At 63.9% G+C, this 25063-nt stretch overlaps 2 protein-coding genes across 8 annotated transcripts; one reads left to right on the top strand and one right to left on the bottom strand.

The window, feature by feature from the left end:
• Positions 1-703: 703 nt before the first annotated feature.
• On the top strand, positions 704-10388 carry Mydgf (myeloid derived growth factor). Its single transcript, XM_047532598.1, has 6 exons — positions 704-1223; positions 1767-1817; positions 5872-5933; positions 7998-8079; positions 8836-8908; positions 9943-10388. The coding sequence occupies exons 1-6, from the start codon at positions 717-719 to the stop codon at positions 10020-10022; spliced, it is 855 nt and encodes a 284-aa protein (XP_047388554.1). The 5' UTR covers positions 704-716; the 3' UTR covers positions 10023-10388.
• On the bottom strand, positions 10314-19901 carry Tnfaip8l1 (TNF alpha induced protein 8 like 1). Of its 7 annotated transcripts, none has more exons than XM_047532600.1 (2): positions 19792-19901; positions 10314-12352 (listed from the first exon to the last, which is right to left on the bottom strand). In XM_047532600.1, exon 2 carries the CDS (start codon positions 12346-12348, stop codon positions 11788-11790), a length of 561 nt encoding a protein of 186 aa, XP_047388556.1. In that variant the 5' UTR covers positions 12349-12352; positions 19792-19901; the 3' UTR covers positions 10314-11787. The 7 variants fall into 7 exon arrangements, with proteins under 7 accessions (XP_047388556.1, XP_047388560.1, XP_047388561.1 ...); XM_047532604.1 differs by lacking the exon at positions 19792-19901 and adding an exon at positions 18666-18801; XM_047532605.1 differs by lacking the exon at positions 19792-19901 and adding an exon at positions 18245-18268.
• Positions 19902-25063: the final 5162 nt, after the last annotated feature.

Here is a 25063-nt window from a genome sequence, read left to right as displayed (position 1 = left end):
AGGCCAGAGGACCTGCATCCAGCTTCGCCTGGGGGCAGCACCTCAAGGAACTGGAGCCGGGCACCAAGAGGTAACCACCTACCTACCTGTTCCCATCCACCGCCCTGCGACTGCATCAGACCCTGTGTCCCTCCCGCGAGGGCCCCGCATCCTGTCCCCTTCAGGCTGGTGTCATCCTGCGGTGGTTTCTGTCTGCGGAGACCGTCGGTTATTTGGTGGAATGTCCTTCGAGTCGCGTTCTTCCAGTGAGGAGCTTGGGATCAGCCGGAGGGCTCACGGTTTCGGCAGGAGCCCCTCCGGTGCGGCCTGCCCCGGGCGCCCTGGCAGGCCCGGGACGGTCTGTTCGCCTTGCCCACCGGGCTCTGCTGTCTCCACTACAAAATGCCTGCGTCCCCTCTGCCGTGCGTAAGCACCTCGGGGGTGCTGTCGAGGCTAGGCGAACACCCTGCCGCGCGTCCTGCTTCCCGCACTCGGTCTCCTACTCGGTCAAGAAAACGCTTCTAACGCGCGGCACTTCGGGGTGCAGCCCTCCTCTGACCGGAAACCGTCGTCCAGGGCGCAGCGGAAGAAGAAAGCCCGACCCAGTGCTCGTACATCAGCAAAGCCGCCAGGTCCTCGGCGAAACGTCCGCGGCGTCTGCACCACGGCGACAGTCGCTGCAGCGTCCTGAGTGGCACCCCGTGGACGAGCAGGCAGGAGACGCTTCATGCAAGGAAATGCCTTCCTCCTCTTTAATTACGAAAGAGACACAGAGACAAGACCCCCGTCAGCCGCAGACACTCCCTCCAGCGTCCCGCACTAATCCGGCGCGTCCCTGGCGGATCCCGGCTGCAGCGCGCGAGCCGACCCGCCCAGACGCACGTTTCCCCCGCGCCCCGGGCGGAAGCGCGCCGGCGCCCCACGCTCCGCCCCAAGAGGGCGGTGTGGCGCTGGAGGGGGCGGGGCGCGCGGTCACGTGGCCGCGCGGACGCCGACGTGGCCGGCGTGGGGCGCCGCACGTGTCCCTCGCCGCGCTCCGTCCGCCCGCCCTGAGCCGAGGACCTGATCCCAAGATGGCGGCGCCCAGCGGAAGGAGGGACGGCGGCGGCGCGGGCTGGTGGGCCGCGCTGCTCTTGGTCGTGGCGCTGAGGCCGGCGGAGGCGGTGTCCGAGCCCATGACGGTGGCGTTTGACGTGCGGCCCGGCGGCGTCGTGCACTCCTTCTCCCAGAACGTGGGCCCCGGGGTACGTGCCCCCGCCGCCCCAGGCGTTTGAGCGAGGGGTGGTGCCGGCTGGGTCGAGGGGCGCCGTCCGCTCAGGGTCGGGTGGTCACTGAAAACCCAGGGGGAGGCGGGGCTTCGGGGCTCGGCGCCTCAAAGGGGCGTGGCCACAGCCCGGCCCCGTCCCACCTGTCACCTGCCGGTGGCGTCTGGGCAGCTGAGGTGGGGAGAGCGGCGGGAGGCCGAGGGGCAGGCGCTCTGCAGGGCCGCGGGAGGTCACCGGCCGGTCCTGCGTCCCGCCCAGCTGACCCCGCTCGCTGGGAAAGCCTTCTCCCTCGGCTTTGCTTTCTTACCCACAGTAGCCGTATCCCTAGTTCCCGTCCGTTCAGTGCCTCCTGATCACCAAGTACTGTGCCAGGCGATGGAGGCAGCTCCAAGCCAGCAGCCACTGGGGGCATTGCAGGGCTGGCCTCCAGGACTTCAGCGGAGGGATCTGGCCCCCACATCTGAGACCCTGTGCCTCTAGGCGCAAGGATTGCTTCCTACTAATCCGCTGTCTCTTTTCTAGGACAAGTACACCTGCATGTTCACCTATGCTTCTCAAGGTGGTACCAACGAGGTGAGTCCTTCAGAAGTCCACATAACTTGTTACACAGAGTTGCTCTCCAGGGGACAGTGAGGCTGGGTTATACGAGGCTCAGCTTGTGGTCATTGAGCCACAAGAGAGATTCTGCTCTTCCGTCCCACAGAGCAAGCAAACTCTAGACAGAAGGAACAGTGTTGGATGTGACTTTGCCATTTCATTGGCCTCTGCCAGAGGTGTTGCCTCGTTTTCTGTGCTGAATAACAAATCACTACAAATTCAGTGACTTAGACCACTTATCTCTCGGTTCTGTGAAAAATCGGGGTTGGCTCAGCAGGGCACTGCATGAAGCCAGAATCAAGGCTTCCCTCCTGGGCCCTTATCTGCAGGATCTGGGGAGAGTCCTCCTACAGGACCATTCTGGCCTTTGGTAGAATTCAGCTCTTTGCTGTTGGAGGCCTGAGGTTCCATTTCCTTGCTGGCTGAAACAGGAAATAGACCAAAAGTTCACTAGTTGGGAAGGACACAGTGTACCGAAACTGGCTTTGAGGAGGGGACTCCATGGGAAGGAGCGCAGGTGGCTTCTGAGAGCAGAAAGCAAGGAAATGTGGTTTCTGTCCTGCAACTGTAAGGAACCCAATTCTGCCATAACTGGGAGTGTGGCAGAGGACCCTGAGCTCCGTGAGACGTTGCCTGGCCGATACCTTGGTTTTAGCTGCATGAGACGAAACAAAGGGCCCAGCTCGCCTGCCTGTCGTCCCAGCTGCACGGCAGGCCCGGCAGGAGGACCACAGTTCCACGCCAGCCTCGGCAACATGCAGCCTGTTCGAGACTGAGAAGAAGGACTGGGGTGCAGCTGAGTGGTGGCGGGCCTGCCTAGCGCGTGCGGGACCCTGGGTTCAGCACCTGGTAGTGGTGGGGGTGGTGAGCTGCTCGATTTGTGGTGATTTGTTAATCAGCATAGTGGGCTGAATGGTGTTCTCATGAAAGATAGGTCTGTGCCTGGAACTCACGAATGTGACCTTATTTAGAATGTGTCTTTGCCAACGTGATTAAGTGAAGGACCTCAAGATGAAAACGGCATCCAGACGTCCAGGTGGGACCTCAGTTCAGTACAAGTGTCCTGATAAGGGACACATGGTGGAGATTTGCTTGATAGAAGAGGGGGACACAGAGGAGAAAGCTGTGTGGCGATGGAGGCAGAGACTGGCATGAAGCAGCCACAGCCCAGGGACCCTGGATCCGCGCAGCTGGAAGAGCAGGACAGCCCTGCCTGGCCCTGGGGAGCCTGGGAGCCCTGCCCACGCCTCGATTTTGGACTCTGCCTGCAGAACTGTGAGAGCGTCGGTTTCTGTTGCTGAGAGCTGCTGAGTGTGTGGCAATTTGTAACAGCAGCCACAGGGAGTGGTACAGTGAGTGACAGGCCGTCACTCGAAGTGCCCGGCAGGCGCGGGCCCCGCTGGAGTCTAGTGGAAGCTGCCATGCGGCTTTCTCTGGAGGGAAAGCAGGCGCCTTCTCGGGCAGCATCGCTACCGTGGCAACTCGGGGAAGCATCTGGTATCCTGCGATAGACTTCCTTCTCCTCGCCCAGGCTTCGGAAACACGCTCTAATTCCAGAACTGTCCTCTAAGGACCTCGCCTGGAGACGGACGCTGCTGGGAAGCCCGTCGGTGGACCCGAGAGCCAGACCAGCTCGCAGCAGGCAGGGTCCTCGCCCTCGCCCGATCAGGAGAGCCCCTGGAGGGGAGAGCAGGCCTCTCCCTCTGCACCGCGGACACAGGCTGTCGTCCTCCGAGTGGCGACTTGGGCACTGCAGGGTGTGGAGCAGTGTCCCTGTGAGTCCTGACAGCCACAGATGTCCCCAGACAACTGCCGGCACTGGCGACACGTGCTTGATGGTGCATCTGGGCTGCTGACTGACAGCTGGGCAGCATCCACAGGCTCTGTCTCCGCCTGCTGCCACCTCCTGGGCAAAAACGCAGACGGGTTCCGAATAAATGGCAGAAACCGGTTGAGATGACCTGTGGTGTCCAGGGAGAGGGGCTGCGGAGAGGCGCAGGCGCTGTGGAAGGGCAGGCCTGTGTCCTGAGGCGGGAGCCATGCTGCTCCCAGCAGAGGCCTGGGCAGAGAGCCCGGGACCAGGGCAGCGGCATCTTCGTCCCTCCACCGTGGTTCGCTGGCGAGGGTGTGGAGCCACCAGGAAGTGTGGTCACGGGCACAGCCACCTGGGGAAACGTCACAGCCTGTGAAGTAGACCAGCGCCACCACCCACCCCCAGCCCCGCCTCCAGGTCTGTTCCCTGTGGTCGCCGTGGTGACGTGACGTGTAGCCAGCAGACAAGCCACCTGAGTGTCCACCACCAGGCGAGGCGAGTGGTGCGCACAAGGTGGGCCTTCGTGCCAGGAGCAGGAGGAGGTGACGCGCTGCGGCGTGGGTGGACCTCGAGGGCCTCATGCTCATGGCAGACCTGAAAGGCCACAGTGTGTGACTCCAGCGTCAGGCAGTGTCCAGGACCGAAGTCCAGCGGCAGAAGGTGGATTCACAGGTGCAGGGCTGGGGAGGGAGGTGACTTGTCACCGGGGCGGGCTTCCTTTTGGGGTGATGCAGGTGTTCTGGGGCCAGGTGGGAGCGATGGTTAGGCGGCGGCACGGGCTGGACGCCACTGACTCGTGCGGAGCCCAGGGCCTCGTGCTTGCTGAACACGCGCTGTGCCGCTGACCTCCACCTGCGCCCTTTTAATTTTATGTTGAGGCAGGGCCTCACCAAGTTGCTGAGGCTGCTCTGGAACTTGTGGTCCTCCTGCCTCAGCCTCCCCAGTCACTGGGGTGACAGGCAGGGCCACAGCACCTGGCTTTTGGGTTTTTAAAAAGTTTGAATATCCGGCTCGTCTTCAGGGCCTCTGTGAGGGCAGAGCGCCTCGCGGGTACTGCAGGAGGCGGTTGGTTTCTCGTGGTACCTCGAGTCAGGCTACGGGGGTCCAGAAGCGGCAGAGGCGGCGACAGGTGTTTCAGGATGGAAGAGATGAACACCCGCCAGTGGCCGCAGGGCTGAGCTCCCGGGCAGAGGCGCCTGGGGAGCATTGGTTCCCACCGCAGTTGACCTGCAGATGGCCTCGCCTCTGGGGACGAGGACCAGTGATCACACTGGAGGGCTCTGTCGCCATCTGCCAGGAATGGAGAGGCCTGGAAGCCTCTGGCTGGTCACTGTTCTGCGGGAAGGACTTTGTTCTGCTGTCGCCCGGGGCCTGGGGCTCCCTGCAGCGTGTCCTCTCTGGTCTTCCTGGGGCTCGGGAGGGAGGCCAGGGTGGCGCCGGCAGGCAAGTGCCCCACCACCCAGCCACCAGCCTGGGCTCCTAGGGCCGCCTGTGCTGGGCGCCCTCGTCCCCACCCACGGCTGCCAGCTCCGTGGCTGGCACGCACGTGGGGTGGCTTCAGGCCCGCTGGCCCACAGCTTGCGGCGTCTGGGGGAGCGCCCAGGAGTGGGGTTCCCGTGCCTCCTCTTATTTTTAAGAACTGTTTTTAGATGGTGACGGGCCTTTGTTTTATTGGCGGGTTTGCGCTTGGTGCTGAGAACAGCCCGGTGCCCCACGTGCGCTCCTCCGCCGAGCCGCAGCCGGCCTGGCGCCTTTCAGAAGTCAGCGCTCCCTCTCAGGCGTGTTCCAGGCTCACGCACAGGGAGAGGCAGGCATCCTGACAGCCGTGCCGTCCCGGCCGCCCGCCTCAGCGCACGGGCCTCGCCACCCCTCCCTCTCAGGGCCTGCATTTCCCCTCGATCGTGCCTGTCAGCCCGCGGCCTGGGTCCACCCCGTGCGCGGTTGGCCGGCTGGAGTCCAGCTTGCTTTTCCCTGGAAGCCTGGACCTCCTCTCCTGCATCCTGGAGCCGGCCGTGGCTCCTGTGCGCGGGCCCTGGAAGTGGAAGACACCACAGCACAGAGGGAAGGGCAGGGAGGGGACGTGGGGCTGGCCTGAGCAGAGGGAGGGCAGCCCTGGCCCTGGGAGTCTGGTGCCAGAGAGGGTCGCGGCTTTACAGAACTCAGCGCACGGGCGGGGCGTGTGTCCTGGGCTGACCTGTGCCCGCCTTCTCTCCCCAGCAATGGCAGATGAGTCTGGGGACCAGTGAAGACCACCAGCACTTCACCTGCACCATCTGGAGGTGAGCCTGCACCTGCGTGGAGTCCCTGCTGCTGGCTTTGCCCGCTGCAGGGAGGGGACAGCCGGACACAGCAGTGGGGTGCATGCCCGCCAGGGCGGACCAGAGGCGTGTCCACGGTGGGGATGGGGTGCGGGTGGTGTGGCGGGGACAGGAAAGCCGCGTGGGCTGTGAGAACTGTCACCTTGCCCTAAGAGTGGCAGGGAGTCACTGCGGGGTACTTTGGGCAGATTCTAAAAATGGAGATAGAAGTCAGCCTTCTAAAGAATGGGCTCAGTGACATTGAGCACCTTCACAAGGTTGTGGAGCCGTCATCTCCGTCTAGTTCCAGAACACTCTGTCACCCCAAAACAGAAACCTTGTCCCCATGAGCAGTCAGCCTGTGCCCTCCACAGCCCCTGGCACCCAAAAACCTTGTCTCATCTCTAGACTCTCCTGTCCTGGATGTTTCCTGTTACTGGGTCACACACTGTGGCCTTGTGCCTGTGATTCACTGAGCACAAGCCCTCAGGTCTGTCTATGCTGCAGCATTTATCAGAACCTCATTCCTTTTCATGACTGAGTAGTATTCCTGAGGGCTCAGGCAAGACAGTGGTATGGTCTAGCTGAAGGAGGCAAGGAGGCCTCAAGGAGGCCAACTAGAGTAGAGCCCTGGGGGCGGCCAAGTTGTTGAGCAGTGAGGCTGCAGTGTGGGCAGTTGGCCATTCGTGGGACTGGGGAGGTGCCCGCATGGCACTTGGCAGGGGGGGCCTGGCTGGGGGTAGCGTGGGTTCTGAGCCTTCAGCACCAGGAGGAGCAGGGCTGGGGGAGGCCTGGGCTTTGGCATCCAGGTGGACATGAGGCAGCGGGAAGCCATGGCCTGTGCAGAGAAGCACCAGCAGGGCCTGTGGGCCAGCCTCCTCCTGGGCAGCTCCATCTGTCCCCTGGGCAGCTCTGAGCTGGACACTCCCTCTGGTTCCTGACGTCCTGCAGGCCACAGGCCTCTGGGAGTCAGACAGCCCATTCCCGCGTCCCTGCCGAGCTGCCACCCGCCCACCACCCTCGGGCGGCTCACACCCTGGGCTCCCTCCCAGTGATCTCGCCTTTCAGACTCCTTGTGGCGGGGGACAGGTGGGTGCTGACCCCTGGCCCTGGCTCAGGCAGCGGCCACTGCTTGGCCTGTTTTGTGCCCGACCCCAACGTGGTACAGGCCGAGCTTTCCGACCTGGGGTGCTGGCCTGCAGCTCCTGGAGTTCACTGGGCACCTGAGGACCCTCACCCACTCCAGAACGGACCCTGCTGCGGAGGCAAAGCCCCATGGCCACCGCCAGCCGCTGAGACCCGGTGGCGCAGCCTCCAGAGGTGCTGCAGAGGGGCCGGGCAGGCGACCCTCTGCTTCATGGCGCCTCAGCCCGGCCTCTCCCTGGCCCCCAGGTGGCACGTGGTGGGCAGGCCTGCAGCCTCTGCAGGCCGGAGCCCGTGTCCTCTCCCTGACCCCTCTGGCTGCTCGAGGACACACGCAGCCCAGAGACTGTGGACAGTTGTGCTGCCGCCCAGCCAGCGGTGCTCAGGCCTGAGTGGGCCTGGCCTGAGACGCGAGGGGCTGGCGGTGGCCATCGGGGCCCAGGGAGTCACCCAGGAGCCCTTACGATGCCTGGTGCTCTTCAGTCCAGGCCCCCGGCTGTGGGCAGTGTGGCAGCGGGGACCTCGTCATCTGTGGCCTGTGCCCCGAGGACCTGCCCTGCTGCAGCCTCCCCTGGCCGTTCCTCCAGCACCCTGGTCGCACCCTCCTGGGGCCTGGGCAGCGGACTCCCCGCCGCAGAGTCCCTGCCGCGCTGCCCTCCCGCGTGGCCCCGCGCGGAGGAGCCGGGCACGCGAGTCAGAGGTCCCAGCCCCACCGTGGCTCACGGCCCGGGCGAGAGGCCTGCATGTGAGCTGGAGGGACGTTCCAGCAGAGCGGGGCGAGGTCTGGCTTGGACGCACACCGTCCGTCCTTCCTGGGGCCCGCAATCCGGGGACAGGCCTGGCCGCTCTCCCGGGGCTCAGCTGGCCCCAGACTGGGTCTGACCTGCGCCCGCTGCTCCGCAGGCCCCAGGGGAAGTCCTACCTCTACTTCACCCAGTTCAAGGCTGAGGTGCGCGGCGCGGAGATCGAGTACGCCATGGCCTACGTGAGTACTGCCGCGGGGACGGCGGGGCCCAGCCACTGCGGCCGCACCATGGGGACACCGGCAGCTCCACCACAGCCCCCTTGTCTGGGTCAGAAACTGTGGAAACTGCATCTGGCTCAACCAGGATGGCTGGGCGCCTCCTGCCCTCCAGGTCGGCCCCCGTAGACCTGCCCCTGCCCCACTCCTGGGGCCTCTTCTGGCCGTCTCGAAAGAAACAATCTAGATTTTTCAATTTAAAAGTTCGCTTCAGTGCTGGGGATGGAACCCAGGGCCCCGTGCCTGCTGGGCAAGAGCCACACCCAGCCCAGGAGTGGTCACCGACCCAGGAGCTCTGCCACTGAGCCCCGTCCCCAGCCCTGCTTTTTCATTTAGCGACAGGGTCTCCCTGAGTTGCTTAGAGCCTCTCTAAGTTGCTGAGGCCAGCCTCGAACTTGCAACCCTCCTGCCTTGCCCTCCCCAGTCGCTGGGGTGACAGGCATGCACCACTGTGTGTGCCTAGCAATTGTGATTTTTTAAAATTACATTCAATAGAGTATGATGTCAATATCGTTTCTGTAAATCATTTTAAAATTATTTTTAAGATTTTTAAAGCCCCTTAATTATCATGTTGGATTCAGTGCTGGAAGTTTGGGCCAGGTGGGGCCTCACAGGTCCCCAGCTGCCCTGCTGGTCCCTTTTGCAAACGCGTGTCTTTGGACGCCAGGGCCTTCCCTTCCTGTCAGATGCTTCTGGTAAAGTCTGCTTGTTCCCTTTCAGTCGAAAGCTGCGTTTGAAAGAGAAAGCGACATTCCTCTGAAAAACGAGGAATTCGAAGTGACCAAAACAGCAGGTGGGTGATTGGAGAGGGAGCCTAGGACGGGGTGACTCCGTATCACTCCGTGTGACTCCGCGGGCCTTGGGGACAGTGTCACAGCACAACACCTCCTCGACTTGGGTCCACAGACGCAGTCCAGCCGTAACAGGTGCCCGAGCAGCTGCTGCACAAGGAGAGGGGTCGGTGGCTCAGTCTGGAGGCCAGGCGGGCACCTGCCTGGGCCTGAGCCGGGCCACGACCTGTGACCCAGATGCCCTCGGACTCCATGCCCTGTGCGGGCGGTGGCCCAGCCCTCAGCCCAGCACCCTTGAAGGCCGCACCGTCTCGGCCCTGGGGGACGCGCTCACGGCGGCACTGTGGGCGGGCTGGCTGCCTGCTGGCAGGTGCGGCTCCTGTGGTCCCGCTTCTCGGGAGGCTGAGGCAGGAGGACTGCTTGAGCCTGGGAGGCTGAGGCCGGCCTGGGCAGCACCGTGCGACCCCAGGCTGTCGGCGGGCCTTGCCTTTGTGTGTTGATTTCTGTGGGTGCCAGGGTGGAACTGGTGCCTCGCGCCAGCCCGTGCTCCACCCGAGCCAGCCCCCTTTTGTCCTTTAAGGCTGTTTAGGAACATCCACCTGCCCTGGGTGCACAGGACCTGCTGTGCTTCCTGACCCCTGCTGCTCCGAGTGCAGAAAGTCACCCTGCCATCAAGGGGCCGGGGCTGGGGTCACGGGCAGCCTGGGGTCCTCCAGGGTTGTCAGCCCCTCCAGGGGGCAGGTGCCACGCCCAGGGAGGGACAGAGGGTCCACCTCGGGCTCCGAGCTCACCAACAGGACAGGCAGGCAGCGTCCTGGCGTGTTGGGAAAGCGTCACGCGGGCCACAACGGCAGGTGGTGGCAGCTGAGTCGCCCGCGCCTGCTCACGCCTGGCCCTTCCCAGGCTGGCCCCTGCGGCCTTCCTGCCCAGCACACGCAGCCCCACCCGGGGCCCGCACCCTCCCTGCCCCACGGCACCCAGGTTCTGGGGCCCTGGGTGGCACTGGCCGTCCTGACCACGTGCTTGTCTCTTGCAGTGGCTCACAAGCCCGGGGCCTTCAAGGCTGAGCTGTCCAAGCTGGTGATCGTGGCCAAGGCCGCCCGCAGCGAGCTGTGACCTGAGACGCGCCCCACAGGCAGCGTGGTCTACCCAGAAGCAGCCCGGGCAGGGGCGACAGCGCAGAGCTGGTCCTGCAGGGGGCTTGGGCGCCCCCTTTCCCCCACGCACTTGGACCCTTGGGCACTTTGCCTGCCTATGACCAGAGGGCACAGGCACACGGGGCAGGAGCGGGGGTCCTCGGCTTACTGAAACCAGCCTGTGTCCCCATGCTCCCCACTGAGCCCAAGCTGGGCACCCCTGCTCCCGGGTCCCCTCGTCGGTTCACCCAGGACGCCTTCCAGACGTGGAGAGAGGCTGTTCTTTTGTATTTAAATAAATAAAACAAATAAAAAGCAGCCCTATGGACGCACCCTGGGCACCTTGGCCACCGCCTGGAAAGGCTGCCCCTTCCTCTCCGCTGGACGCGGTCCACCTGAGCCTGTGGCATCTCCAGAGTGGACGCTTCTGGATCCTGGACTCCGGCTCCGCCCGTGCTCCTGCAGGTGGACGGCAGGACACAGGCCCCCTCTGCCTGTGCGCGGCCTGGGGGAACAGATGTGCTCTGCAGCTGTGGCACCAGCAGAGCAGACGTGGAACCCGTCACCCAGGGCCACAGACGTGGCGTTTACGGCAACCTCAGCTTGAGGCGCTGGCTGCACGTCCCAGACAGGAGGCGCACTGTCCCGCTCATGCTGTTTGAGTTGTTTTAATCGAATTTCACACGTATGGGGTCTGGATGGGGAGCAGGGATGGGCGTGCCGGGCTGGCCAGCTCAGCCCAGGGCTTCTCGGGACAGCACCCGGGCCCTGGCCTGGGGTGGGCAGAGTGTGCCCAGGCGGCACGTTGCCCAGGTGGGGCTCTAGGCCCTGGTGCCGCCTCCTGCTTCAGTGGCGGCAGCAGGTTCTGGATTTCCCACAGGCCAGGCAGGGCCAGCCCAAACCACTCCTGGACTCGCAGGGCCCAGGGCGGCCTTTGCCCCAGCGCCAGACTCGTCCCTCCCGAGGCACCAGACGGCTTGTGGGCCAGAGCCTGGCACGGGCTGGGCCGCCCCGCACCCCTGCACCCAGCCAGCTGCGGGTGGGGGGCTCCTGTGCTAACCACGGCCCTGCGCCTGCTGCCTGCCGGGCACGCGCTCTGGCCCCCGCCCCGCCCAGTCCTGCGGTCTCAAGAAGGAAGATGGTGGATTTTCCAGTGAAGCCCCGACAGTGGACACGCGTCTCAGATGGTTTTGCCCCACCCGAGTGGGGGACGCTTCGTCCCGCCTCTGGCTGTGGCCGGTGGTCCTCGACAGCTGGTTTGGTTGAAGTGTGGCCTGGCTCTGCCTCCTGGTCACCTGATGTCCTTGCTGTGTCTGGGTCCCCACTTCCCCTCAGCAGAAACAGCACTGGTCAGTGCCGTCTGCTCCCCCTGCCTCTTCCGGCTAGAATCCGCCTGCAACGCGCCCTTTCCCAAGTCTGGGGCCTGGGGAGGCGCACAGGGGACCCGGGGGACTTCAGCCTGGAGCACCCCTTCCGTGCATGGCCGCCTGGGTGAAGGGTGCCGGCCACCAGGACGGGGGACGCACTACTTCGGAGCTCCACGTAGTGGTCTGAGGGGAGTGGAGGGGTAGCCTGGGGTCAGCCCAGGCCACAGAACAAACAGGGACAACAGGTGACCTGGTGGGCAGTGGCTTTGTGCGGGGAGGCAGCTGGGCCTGGCGGGCAGGGGAGACGGAGCGTGGGTCCTCGGAGCTGCTAGGGCACCGGAGGGACAGGTGGAGGCCCCGCGGGGCAGCGCCATGGGGTCAAATGCTGTCCTCGTCCAGCATCCTGCCGAGGCCCTCGCAGATCCTGCGCAGGTGGGAGCGGTAGGGCTCGGCCGGGCCGTAGAGGGCCGCCAGGAAGTCGCAGTCGGCCACGTGGCCGAAGACGTGGTTGATGCGGCCGTGGGACTTGGCGGTCAGGTGCGGCCCGGCGGCCTGGTGCAGCAGGTCGCAGCACTCCTGCAGGCCGGCGGCCAGCACGCGCCGGTCGAAGGTGAAGTCCACCTGGTGGAAGCTGAGCGCCGTCATGGCCAGGCTGCGGGCCCTCTGCCGCAAGCGCCCCAGCTGCTCCAGCTCCCGGCCGCCCAGCCGCCCCGCGCGCAGCAGCACGCCCAGCTTCACGGCCACCTTGACCAGGTTCTTCACCACCTTCTGCGCCTCCCTGCGGCTGCGCGTGAACTCCTTGGTGGCCCGGTACAGCTCGTCCAGCACCTGGCTGCTGGCGTCGTCCACGAGCACGGCCACCACGGCCTTGGGCGCCATCTTGCTCAGGACCTTCTTCTGGGCCTGCAGGGCCAGACTCTTGGTGCTGAAGGTGTCCATGGCCCTGCGGGGGCAGACGGACCACTGGTCAGTGCCCGTGCCCGGTGCCTGCCCCTCCCGCCCGTGGAGGCCTGGCCGGGAAGGCCGTGGACAGCTCAGGTGAGCCGGCAGCCGCAGGCCCTGCGGGGCGTGGGGCTGTTTGTTCCCCTGAGAGAGGAAGAGGTGTCCCGGGCCGCCCTGTCCCGCCCCCACTCCTCTCCCCTGACCAGTCCCCTCGCCCCACCTCCTCCCTGAGGGTCTACGGCAGACATAATGGAGGCCGTGGGGCAGGAGCCGGGCAGCGTTCACGGGGCATTCGCTGCTCCCAAGCTTCCCACTCGGGAACACGGGGCTGGGACAGCTCCTGCCCAGGGAGGCCCCGGGAGGGCCAGCAGTGCCCACGGTCCTCAGCCTCGGTCCTTCCCGCCCTCGCAGCCGCCGTTCCTCCCCCTCCGCCTGCCTTCCTCCAGCTGCAGAGCCTCTGCTGCAGACCCAGCCCTGCCTGCTCCCGGGTGAACCCCTGCCGTCCCTGGAGACCACCCCCCAGGACGCCATCCTGACACCCCAGCCTCCACTGAGCACGTGGCGCCCCCGGTGTCCCCTTACCCTGTGTCCTCAGGGGCTCCGGAGCCCTGTCCCTGGAAGAACCAGGAGGAGGGGCAGCGTGCCCCCGCCCACCCCAGTGCCGGTCAGCCAGGCCAGGGTGCCAGGCAGGCCCCGCTCACCTGGAGTCCCCACAGAACCCAGTGTGAGCGCCGACCTGGAGACATGGACCCGGAGCCGCCTCCGCCTGCCCCCGGAGGTCAGGGCAGGCGCGGGATGCCTGCATGGGCCTTCCCTGCCCCCACTCCTCACTGGACCCTGCTCTGCACAGCCAGGGCCAGGATGGTGCCGCTGACCCAGCGCCATGCGGTGGCCACGTGCACCATGCGCCATTCCCTCCAGTAGCTGGGCTGGGAGCCCATTTTTCAGAACCTTCTCTGAGCCTTTTTCACAGGCTCAGAGAGGCTGAGCTGCTCACCCGAGACCACACAGCAAGACACAACTGGCTTCCCCAGACCTGCACCCCAGTCCGCCTGTACTCCCTGCCTGATGCCCACAAATAGGCCCACTGCTTAGAGGTCAGAGCTGCCCCTGCTCTTGAGGGTCTGTTCCTGCTGGCCTCTGGGACCAGCCTTGTCCTGGGGCAGAGGCCTGTGGTCAAGCCATGCCCCCCAAGCTGCCAGCACCCCCTTGGCCAGAGGCTGCACCTTGGGTCTCTGAGCACGGGCGGTCCTGCAGAGGAGCAGGGCTCCGAGCGGCCACCCGGCCTGAGCCTGCCCCCTCCTGCCGCCTGCCGTCTTCTCTAGAACATTTTGTTCCCTCCAGCTGGAACCCCTCTCCCCACCAGCCGGCAAAGAAGAGCTGGTGCTCGAGTCTCAGCCTCACTGTCCCTGGTGCCCAGGCTGTGCCCCCTCCCCGGGGCCCTGGCGTCCGAGTGCCTTGGTTTGGCGTTCCTCTTCCTTGCCGGGAAGGATGCAGGAGACAGGATGCCTGCAAACACCGGAACCGGAGCCGGGAGGGCGTTCCCAGGCCCCTGGGCTGCGAGCAGCAGGCCAAGTGAGCCAAGGAAGGAGGCCCAGGAGCCCCCATCTTGCTGCCCATCCCAGAGGCTGCGTGACCCTGGGCAGAGCTCAGTCCTTCTCTGGGCCTTCACTTGCCCGTCTGCAAGTCTGAAGTTGGTTCAAGAGGGGAGCTGAGCCTGTGCACAGGCTTCAGGAGCGGCCTGGCTCCAGAAGCACCCCTCACAGGAAAAGGCCAGGGACAGAGCAGCTGCAGCCTCCCCTCCTGGAACATTGGCTGCCCTGGACCTGGGACACCTGGGGCAGCCAGCTGTGTGACCGCCTCTTGCTCCTCCGGGACCCATTGTTCTAGAAAGTCCCCCATCCACACACTAGACGGGAACATGACCACTCTCCCAGGGGACAAGGCTTCAGACCAAAATAACCCAGGCCTTCCTTCCCGCAGGAGGCAGTCCTTAGGGCCCGGCCTCCCCAGGGGCCAGCACCCAGTCCTGCTCCTGCCCACCAATGCCCCACGTCCTCATGAGCCAAAGCAGCCTATGCAGCTTCAGGAACTTGGCCCAAATGCTCATTCAGTCACTCAAAAAGCCTCTGTGGAGTACCAGCTGTGTACCAGGCACCAGGAACACAGCAATGCCTTCCCGCCATCCCAGCCTCCAGACAGGCTGCACGTGACCTCCCCACTGTGTGACAAGTCGGCCGTCCTCCACCCGAGGGGGTCCCTGGGCAGCAGCACCTGCCCACGGCCATCTTAGGGTGAGGCCAGAAGGGCGGGGCTGGCAGGTGCACCCTGAGACCCTCGTTTGACCCCAATGAACCCCGGTAAAGGGACACAGACTGGCCCCCACACACCTGGAGCGTCCCTCGGCGGCCTGCAGCAGGAGGAGGTGACACAGCTGCAGCGTGGACAGACCTGAGGACCTCGGGCTCAGTGAGAGGCAGATATAAGGCCAGTGTGTGACCCAGTGACAGGATTCCAAAGACAGGTCATGGACCCGAGGGCACAGGGCCGGGGGCGTCAGGGGCTGCTCTTGGGGACAGGCTCCTTTTGTGGTGGTGGAATGTTCTGGAACTAGGCGGAGGTGGTGGCTGCACAATCTCGTGAACCGCCAAGCTGTGGGCTAAAACGGTGAATTCTGCGGTGTGTGAATCAGGTCTCACAGAGCCGAACACGTAGTGTCTGGCCCTTATTATGTTTTACACATTTCATAAAATGATAAATAAATCTAAGGAATTAAAAATCAGAGTTCGGCCCAAACTGTAACACAAAGAGAAGGAAAACACAACTATCATAGCAACTGAGACGTGTGCACTGCCTCCACGTTGACAGCACACCATCGGCACTCACTGTGGGCGTCATTACAGGGGGATCCCCCTTGCGGGCCCTCGATGGGGCGGCCCCTCCGTCTCAGGGGCTGCAGGGCAGGGGTTTTGCACCACCTGCCCAGACCCCGTGGCCTTAGCTACGCAACCAGCAGGCCATGTGCTATTGGTGGGAGCCAAGGGGACTGCTCCAACCACGGCTGGCTGCCCAGGGTCCCTGGCCCCTGCCCACCAAATGCTAGAACACCCTGTTTTTCGCACAAGCAGAAAGAAAGAAACCCTGCAGATTTGTTTTTCCATACTGTGGACTGAACCCCGGACTGTTCAACCACTGGGCCACCTCCCAGCCCTTTTTATATTTTAATGCATTTTTTAAATATTCTTTTACTTGTTGATGGACCTTTATTTTACCTATTTATATGCGGTGCTGAGATTCGAACCCAGGGACTCACACATGCGAGGCAAGCGCTCGCCACTGAGCCACAGCCCAGCCCCACTTCTGTATTTCGAGACAGCTCTTGCTACGTCGCCCGAGCTGGCCGTTAGCTTGTGATGCTCTTGCCTCAGCCCCCGAGCTGGTGGGAGGACAGGTGTGCGCCACTTCTTAACTTTCATTATCAACATTTTCTTCATCACTAAGTTATAGTAGGAGTTGGCCAAGCTGAGGAGGCAGCTCGGGGGGTAAGGCGTTTGCCTGGTATGTACAAAGCCCTGGGTTCAATCCCAGCACCTCAAAAATAAACAGTGGCTTTCCAGCGGAAGCAGGCGTAAACAACACACCTGACTTAAAAAAAGGAGTTGGCAAACTGTGGCCCCCGTCCTGTTCTTGTCAATCAAGTTTTACTGGCACACAGCCCCGCGCCTTCATGGACATGCTGCCGTGGCAGCGCGCACACCAGCCACAGAGCTGGATGCGGACCGTGGCTCCCAAAGCTGGAAATCTGAACTACCTGGCCCTCTAAAAAACCTGGTCCCGGCAATCAGCAAAATAATAAACCAAGCCCTGATTTTATCACCTGCCGACCTCCATGTGTAGTTACCACCTCTGCCAAACGCACGCTGCTGACGGGGGTCGGTGGACCCTGGCTGGGAAGCGACGCCCCTTCCCGCTGAGCCACGGGAGGGGCTCCTGAGAGCACAGAGCAGCACTGACCTCTGCTCCTTCGTGCACGGCATTGTCCGACAGCACGCAGTACCATGAAACCCACTCACTCAGAGGCTTTGACCCAGTGGGTCTCACAGAGCTGTGCAAGCGGGACTTCTGTCCAGTTCCAGAACATTCCGTCACCCCCAAAGCAGCCCATCTGGGAGCAGCTCCCCGCCCAGCCCGCACCAGGGGTCCGTTCCCCTCTGTGGACTCCCGGGTCCTGGGCGTCTCCATCACTGGGCCACACCTGTGCCTCTGGCTCTCGCCCAGCACGAGGTGCCCAGGCCCGTCCCCGCTGCAGCTGCGTCTCCTGGCTCCTTGCCGTTGCTTTATTTTACTTACTTGTGGTGCCGGGCACACGCGGCAGCCCTTGGTTTAGACAGGACTCGGGCGCCGTCAGGCACGCCGGGCATCGATGCAGAGGGCTGCGGGTGCGCCGGTGGCCGTCGGCAGTGTGCCAGCCCCGCCAGCCCCGGCAGCCCCCGGCCCATGAATTCTTCATGTCCCACACAAAGGGCGTCAATAATTGATGGCCGCTCGGCAGGCCAGGCCAGCCACTCGCCTCTCCAGGCTCAGCCTACGGCAGTGTCCTGCAAGGCTGGCCCTGCTCCAGGGCTCCACCACGCCACCCTTGCCACCCAACCCCTCAGGCCTCCCCAGCCGGGCCATCGGTCCTGCAGCAAATGACAGAGGGCCTGCCGCACCTGGGGAGCCACCGACAGTTCTCAAACTGGGTTCCCCAGGCCCTCCGGGGCCACCCCAAGAATGGACAGGTCCAGCCTCCTGCTGGCCGTTCTGGGAGCCAGGACAGTCTCCACTGTGGACACTCCACTAAAGCAAGCTTGGGGCCAAAGTTGAATGTTGGGACACCACAGCCCACGGCCAACCTGCAGGGGCCAGGACTGCTCTGGCTGACCTGGACAGAGGCCTGAGGCGCGTCAGGAACCGCCCCCCAGTGTGTCCCAGCTTCACCCTCAGCTTCCATCCAGGCCTCCGCCCTGGTCCCTGACTCCCTCCCCACACCAGCCAGAGGGCGCCTGTGAGCACCTAAGTCACATCCCTCCCTCTGCCCACAGCCCTCCATGGCTCCCTCCTCCCGCGGTGCCAAAGTCCAAGTGGTCCCTGTGGCCCATAAGGCCCTGCTCGACCTGCCCCGTCCCCTCCCAACTTTCCTCCTTTCTTCCCTTGGCTCCTCTGCTGCAGCCACTCGGGCTCCTTGCTGAGACTCCAACATGCCAGGCTTGTCCTGCCCAGAGCCTTTGCACAGGCTGTGCCTGCTGCCGAGATGCTTCCACGGGTCTCCAGGTGGCTGTTTGATGCCATTGAGGCCTCGGCTCACAGGTCACCTTCTCAGGAAGCCCTCCCCGATTCCCCACTCACCCAGAGTCCCCATGTGTCTGCCCAGTCCTCTCACGCAGGCACGACGGACCACGTGAGTCTTCTGGAGGAGCCACGTCCACTTCCCCACGTCCACTTCCCATGCCACTCTGAGCCAAGGGAAGGTGGCACCGTGCCAGCTCTTGTCAGCAGGGTCCCTGGTGCCCGGTACCAGAGGGGCCCAGGACCCATTCGTTGAATGATAAGTGGCCTCCCTGGCACACGGGCACAGTGTCACAGATGTCATCCAAGGGCCCCACTGTCCAGCCAGGGAGACTGAGGCCAAGACAGACCCTGAGTCAAAGTGGCGCAGCCAGCCCTGTGGGGCGGCCCTGGCCCTGGGGTGGGGCAGCTGGGGGCAGTGTGCCCTGCAGCCCTGGGGTCCCTGGGGGCACCTCTGATGAGCTCGCAGGACGCCCATCCCGGGTTATCTCAGCCCCTTCCCAGGACAGGGCGGCCCAGTGGAAACCGAGACGGCAGACTCGCCGAGGCGCCTGCCTTCACTCACCTGCTGGGTCCTGGAGCAGGTCCACTGTGGGCCCACCCTGTGCAGGGCAGTGGGCACGCTGAGAAACCCGGCCAAGCCCCCCGCTCTCCAGGCCTCCACTAGCACCTGGCTCTACGCCATGCCGCGAGCCAGTATTCAGCACCCAACTGGGTGGGCCGTTCCAGGACAACATCTGGAGTTTTGTCCTCAGGGTACCCTCTTGTGGCTCCCTTTGACACAGGGACTCTGAGGCTCCCTGGAGCCCCCACAGGGAACCATCCAGCAGGCCAGAGAAGACCCTCCACCACCGGCAGCTGAGTCCCAGTCTGCTCGGGCCTCCAATGGGAAACCAGGCTCAGAGGGCACCCGGCCCACCGAAGGCCACTGGGCCCGGAGTCTACCCTGCCTCCTGTCCCCTGCCAGTGCAGGGTCCAGCACTCACCAGCCACCGGCGGCTGGCCCCAGCCTCTCTGTGTCTGATCGGCGCGCTGGCCAAGTGGAAGAAGTTCAAGCCCAGGTGTCTTTGTTCGTGGTTTCCATGGGCACGGCGTCCCTGGGCCAGCGCCTCCTCCACGCCTCCCAGCTGCCCAGCCCGCTTAGTCAACTTGTTATGTTTTAAAGTTGGCGCCTGTGAGCCCGCTGCGGTGGGAGTGGCACAGCACAGGCAAAGGCCCTGAGGCTGGAGGGCGCAGGGTCTGCGAGACAGCGGGGCGGTGGCCAAGGGAGGGAAGTGTTCCTGCACTGAATCCTCCAAAGCCCCCCACTGCACACAGGAGGAAACCGAGGCCGGGGCAAACGAGCTCCCTGTTCAAGGTGCCACAGCAGCCGGCGGAGTCCGGTTAGGTCTGGGCTCCCCCACTGGACTGCCTGGCTCAGATCCTACAGCTTCCCAGCTGAGCTCCGGAAGTAACTGAGAGTTTAAGGTTGGGGCTGCTCGCTGAATGCGTGGGAATCCAGGAGCAGATCCGGTGCCAGCCCTGTCTCTGGTCTTCTCCCTGGCCATTTGCTGGCCCCCTTCTGGGCCTCAGTTTATCCTCCTGGGAAATGAGCCCAGTGAGCCACCACAGAAGAGGCCAGGAGGCCACAGACCTGGGTCAGGTTGCCTGCTAATTACTTTGGCAGCTGACAGTCCCAGTTCACTGCTAGTAACACTGAGTCCAAGGCCTCAGGCCACTGGAGAGCTCGCTGGCTGCCCTGGGTTCCTGGACCAGCCAGAAGCCAACTCATTCCCGCCTCCACACCTCTGGCCGGACTGCCCACCACCTGGAATGCCCTCCAGATTTGGAGTCTGGCCAGAGCACCTGCCGCCCTGCACTGTTAAAGGGGCAGAGTCCATCAAAGTCCCCAGCGGGGTGGGCACTGGTCCCAGAACAGGTCCTCACACCAGGGGCAAGGGCAATTCAGATCCAATCTGTCTTCCCCAACTCATATGGCCCAAGAGTGAGTGACAGAGACAGAGGTAAACTAAGGCAGGAATGCAGACAGGCAGATGTAGGGTTCAGGGATATGAGGGAACGTGAAGGACAGAGGGCAGTTGGGTCGGGGGCCACCTGGCACAGCTTGCTCACCTACTCTCCGGGGCACTACAGTGCGTCCGATTGTCGGGGATCCGTCCAGCACCTTGGTGGGGTGGGGACCTCTGTCCGCTGCTGCGGGACCTTCCGCGGAGGTTGGGGAACTGGGCGGGGCGGGAAGCTTGGTCACGCCCATGTCCCCGCCCCTCACGAGCCTCCGCCCCTGCTCCGCTCCCGCCCGCGCGGAAGAGACCAGGGCGGGGGTTTGGTCCAGGATCAGCCAATGGCAGCGCGGGCGACGTACGAAGGGGCCAATGGAAGCGAGCCTCCGCGGCGGAGGGGCGGAGCTCGGGGCGGGACCAGGCGGCTCGGGGGGATTCCTCCCGAATAGCTGAAGGACCGGATGCGGGGGCGCGGCGAACCCGGGCGTGGGCTCCCGGGAGCGGAGGAGGGACCGAGAGGGCGAGAAGGGGGGTAGGGACACCAAGACACTGACAGTGACCCGAGAGCCAAAGGAAACGGACCCCACGTGGCTCCGCAAGGGCGCCTTCTCCCTACTGGAGCTCGGTTCACCCGTCTGGGCAGGAGTTTGGGCAGAAGCGTGTTTCTCAGCCCCGCGCCGCGGAGCCTTCCAAGTCGGAATCACCTGGGAGCCCGTGGCCTCCAGGTGCAACCTGTTTCCGTGGGAATGAGGAGGAGCGTCCAGTCTGCCAGCGGGGCGGGGCGACAGGCCAGCTGGGCCCCCCAGGAGGACGCAGCTGTGAGGCCTGGGAACCGCGCCCTGGAGCGGATCCCGGCTCCCGGCTCCCCAGTGCGCCATTTCCTCCCTGGTCTTCTGTCCCAACTTTGGGTCCCAGTGCAGCTAGGAACTGGGAGGCCACAGCAACCAGTCCATGCCCTCCCAGTAGCCACACAACTAATGTTTCTTGAGTGCCACCCTGACCTGCACAGGGGAGTTGCAGGCAGACCCTGGCACAGGACCTCGTGGAGCAAAAAGAAATATCCCATTATGGAGGAAGAAACTGAGGCTGAGAGGAGAGCAACTTGCCTGAGGCCACACGGGCAAAGCGGCTGGGCCGGGATTCTGGCCCAGGAGTGCCAGGCAGCTCCCTCTAGCGTCCCTGCCTCCCCCAGTGTCTCCGCCTGGCGAGGCTGCCTTCACCCTCTGCCGTTTCTCTTCTGTGCGGTCCACATTTGCCCTTGGTAGTTCTTGCTTGTGCTGCACCTTCCTGGCTTTTGAGAGCGTGAGCAGCACCCTTGGCTTCTCCTCACTCCACACCAGGAGCACCCCAGCCCCTTCCAAGTCATGTTAACCAAAAATGTCCCCTGACATTGCCAGGTGTCCCCTGCAGGGCAGTTGGTCCCTGTGCTGGCTGGGCTTCTACATGTCCCCAGGCCACACACTGTACATCAGGGTGGCTACAGGGCCACCGAAACAGAGGGGCTGTTTTTAGCAGCCCCTCTTCACCTCAAAGGAAATAGTTCTAGCAAGTCTGGGATAGGCACCTATCAGGTGGAGTGTGACCCAGGGGGGTTTAGACCCAGTTCTGTGGTGGTCAGCGCACATCCACCCGGGGCACACCTACGTGACCTGCCTGCGTTTCCACCTCTGAACCTCAGTGTCCTGTGAGAATAAAAAGTCTATGGATCCTCAAATAAGGCGGGGGGTTTAAAGGTGCCCTAAGGGTGCAGAGACAGGGGAGCCCTGGGCATTGCTGCTGGGCACAAGTTGGTGCAGCCACCATGGGACAATTGCCAGTTCCTCCAAAGCTAGAAGGAATTACCGCCACCCACTCCTGGGTGGTGTCCGTGGACGTTGAAAGCAGGACCCGGATACCTACTGTGTGCTGTTAATAGTGTGCACACGGGGCACAGGAGCCCGAGGGAGCGGCAGCCTAGTGCCTGACACCCGGATGGACACAGACCCCGGGCTCCACCCACATGCTCCGCTCCTACTCAGCCTTCAAAAGGAAGGAAATTCCCTCACAGGACACTGTGATGAAGCTTGAAAACATGCTGAGTGACATGCGGCAGACCATGGTCCTGGCAGAAGGACCAGAAGGACGCTGCAGCTCCACCCCCAGGAGGTGCCTGGAGGTCAGGGCCAGGGCGGGGAAGCAGCTGCTGGGTGCAGGGCGGGAGGGGCAGAGCTTCAGCCTGGGGAGCCAGGAAGCCCTGGAAGGGGTGGTGGGGACAGTGCCCCATGCCGCTGGGTGGGGCCCTGGACACAGAAGGGTTTGTTGCTGTTGTTTGCGGAGCTGGGGATGGAACCCAGGGCGCTCTTCCACTGGGCTCCATCCCCAGCCCCTTCCTACAATTTTACTTTGAGGCAGGGACTCGCTGAGTTGCCCAGGCTGGCCTTGAACTCTCAATCCTCCTGCCTCAGCCTCCTGGTGTGGCCACTGTGCTCGGCTATTTAGCACGCACATCTCTGGTCTACACCTTGACCAGGCCGCCTCTTGAGACCATCAGGGACGGCACAGGGACACAGGGCAGACGCGCTCGCCCAGCCTTCTACATGTAGGCACGCCAGTCACGCAAGCAGTGTCTGACCGTCAGTGGTGCCGGGCCAGTTTTCCTCGTCTACCCGACCCCGTTGGTCCCCCCTCAAGGCTGAGGACGCCACAAGAAGAGTAAGTAAGGTGCCCCTGGAGCGAGGCCTGGATGTCCGGCCATTGCCTCACCTTCCAGGAACAGCAGGGCCTGGCAGGCAGGCGCTCCGAGCAGGAGCGGCCCCACGTGGGAACCAGACTGCCCCTCCCGGGATGGTGGGACCCACAAGCAACATCTTGCAAGCGCGTGGAGATCTCACCGCAGGCCCGAGGACCTCTCCAGAGGGCCGGAGGCACCAGAGCCCAGGGATGGAGACCCCAGCCCGCCCCAACACGGGGAAACTCATTCCTTCCCTTTTCCAGAGTAGCCTGAGCTCTTAGGGAGGCGCCCCTTTCCTGGGAGCAAAGCCCCCCTATTTAGGTTTTGACTACATCCCACTCCCTGGCCCTATTTCATCTCTATTGTCAGTGGGTCAGAATTTCCCACCTCTGGGATCATTCTGTGTCACATTTCACAGATGACAAACTCAAGGCCCAGAGAGAGCAAGTGATTTATCTCGGGCCACACAGCCAGTAGCTCACAGGGGAGGAGTAGGGCCTATCAGATCTGACTCCATGATGGTCCATGTGCAGATAAGAAGACAGGGCACAGGGCATGAGTGTCCCTGGGTGGGCCATGATCTTGCTTGGCCAGGCAGCGGGGGCTCAGCCCTGGATCTGGGCTCTAGCCCACTGGAGTTGGGACTCAGCTGAGAGGCCAGGCGCTGCGGAGGTCGGGATCAGTACAGCCCAGAGCTGAAGCTGGGCGGGGCTTGGAAGCTCCATCCAGTGTCCTGCCCGGCCTCAGACAAGGGCTTTTGTGGGGGCTGCAGGCTCTGTCTGGGGCCGGGCCTTGGACCCTTGGGGGCTCAGCCCTGAGCTGGGAGCCCTACCTGGGATGAGGCTCAGCCCAGGATCTGAGGTTCCAATTGGGATCAGCCCGTGTCCCGCTCCCCTGCGACCAGGATTCAGTCTGCAGTGGGGCTTGGACGCAGCTGGGGTCATCCGGTCGGGGCTGAGCCGGCGATGGGGGGCTCTGTGCGGAGCAGGGCACCCAAGTTCAGCTCCGCCAGGTGGGGGTGCCGGGCTCCAGGCCGCCGCTCCCGGCCGCTCCCAGCAGGGGGCGCGCTCTGCACGCAGCCCGGGCTGGCGGCGCCTTCGCTCCTGGGAAAGGGTCCCGCGCGAGGTTCCCGAGCCCCAGTCGCCCCAGACCCTAGACTCACCCGCACCCCGCGACCTGGCCGTGCACTCCACAGGGCCGTGCGATCCGGGGCCGGCGACCGCCTGCGCATGGGGACGCGTCGGGGGCGCGGCCGGGGCTGGGGGCCTCCTCCGGGTGGTGCCCAGAACGCCCGGCCCCCGGCCTGCTCGCTCCCAGGCGACTCCCACCTGCCAGAGTCCACGTGTGCCCAGACCACCTGTCTCTCCGTAAGACCGTCCAGGGCCACCGGAGAGGAGGGTCGCGTGGGCGGGCCCAGGGGGCCGGAGGGAGGGAGCTATCTTTCTGGGGTCCCCCACTTCAGACCAGGTCAGGGGGTGCCAAGGGACGGTCCCAAAGGCACGCGGGCGGGGGCGCTGCACTTCCCCAGGGCCAGGAGCGCTGAGGTTGGGCACGCGGCTCACCCCATCCTCCTGCTGCCGGAGAGGAGCGAGCGACTGGGAGGACGGATTTAAGTATTTAGGGGAGTGTTGCTCACAGATGCCAGCTGCCACCCGCCTGTGGGAGGCAGGCGTCTGGGGACATAAATGGCACGTGTGCCTGAAAGGGTGGGATCTGCCGCTGCCTGTGAGGCTAGTGAGCCCCCGACAGCCTGGGCGGCAGGAAACTGCTTTGGGACCCTCAGTCACTCTCGTCTGGAAGATGGGTACAGGGACAGAGACCAGGATTCTGCCGCTTGGAAGACGGCTGTGGGCACCACCTCCAGGAGCCCAGGCCAGGACTGGCCAGGGAGCGGAGCATGGACCTCAACTCTCCGCCAGCACCACCCGGGGCTGCTCCCAGGAAGGCCGGCTCTGGGTGGAGGGAGGACCCCAAGGTCAGGAGATGCACCTGGAGTTCTGACGCCAGCCCTGGGACTTGATCGGAAACAGAGAAGCCGCCAGTAAACTGCGAACCCTCGGCTGGGGCTGCCGTGGGCCAGGATGAGAGGTGGCACTTCAAACACAGAAGCTGGGGACAGCAGCACTGAGTCCTGGAGGAGATGGAATTCTGAAGCCCCTTGATCCAGCTGTCCCTGAAGTCCATGGACTTTATAGTTTGGACCACTGGGTGAAACCAAAGAAACCCTCATAAAACTAAACAGGATGTGTGCAGAGGGGGTGGCAGAAGGACAGGAAAGAAGCTCTGTGGCTCCACAGATCTCCCAAGAATAAAAAACTGTATTCACTTATTTCACTCTCACCCCCTAAACCCACCCGCTGTGTGCTGGCCTTGTGCACACGGGGCCCACAGGGCCACCTCCAGGCCTGCATGTCCAGGAGCGCCGTCGGGAGCAGGCAGAGTTCAGCAAGGAGGTGGCAGGGGACAGAGGGAGGGAGAGGTGTCTGTGGGAGTCCAGGTGGACGGCAGGAGGCGGCCCTGATGGCCGAGCGGGCGTTTCCGGAGGCCAGTGTAGTTTAGCAACAAGAAAAGAGAACAAGGCAGAGGGTCTGGGCGGAAGCCGCAGTGGCCCCAGGGCTGGGTTGGTGGGAGCCGGAGGCTGGGGAGGACCAGAGTCCAGGGGAGAGTGTCTTCC

This window comes from Sciurus carolinensis, chromosome 17, assembly GCF_902686445.1.
Source record: "Sciurus carolinensis chromosome 17, mSciCar1.2, whole genome shotgun sequence".
Lineage (NCBI taxonomy): Eukaryota > Metazoa > Chordata > Mammalia > Rodentia > Sciuridae > Sciurus > Sciurus carolinensis.
The sequence above is the reverse complement of the archived record's forward strand: the minus strand, read 5'-3'. Positions and strand labels throughout refer to the sequence as shown.

Excerpts from the sequence above, each read along its gene's own strand:
- Mydgf (XM_047532598.1), top strand. The coding sequence starts at position 717 with ATGCCTTCCTCCTCTTTAATTACGAAAGAGACACAGAGACAAGACCCC. Across the intron at positions 5,934-7,997 it reads TTCACCTGCACCATCTGGAG|GCCCCAGGGGAAGTCCTACC; the intron begins GTGAGCCTGCAC and ends GCTGCTCCGCAG. Across the intron at positions 8,080-8,835 it reads TCGAGTACGCCATGGCCTAC|TCGAAAGCTGCGTTTGAAAG; the intron begins GTGAGTACTGCC and ends GTTCCCTTTCAG.
- Tnfaip8l1 (XM_047532599.1), bottom strand. The coding sequence starts at position 16,850 with ATGGGCCGGGGGCTGCCGGGGCTGGCGGGGCTGGCACACTGCCGACGG. Across the intron at positions 12,353-16,701 it reads GCGTGTGCCCGGCACCACAA|GGCCATGGACACCTTCAGCA; the intron begins GTAAGTAAAATA and ends CTGCCCCCGCAG.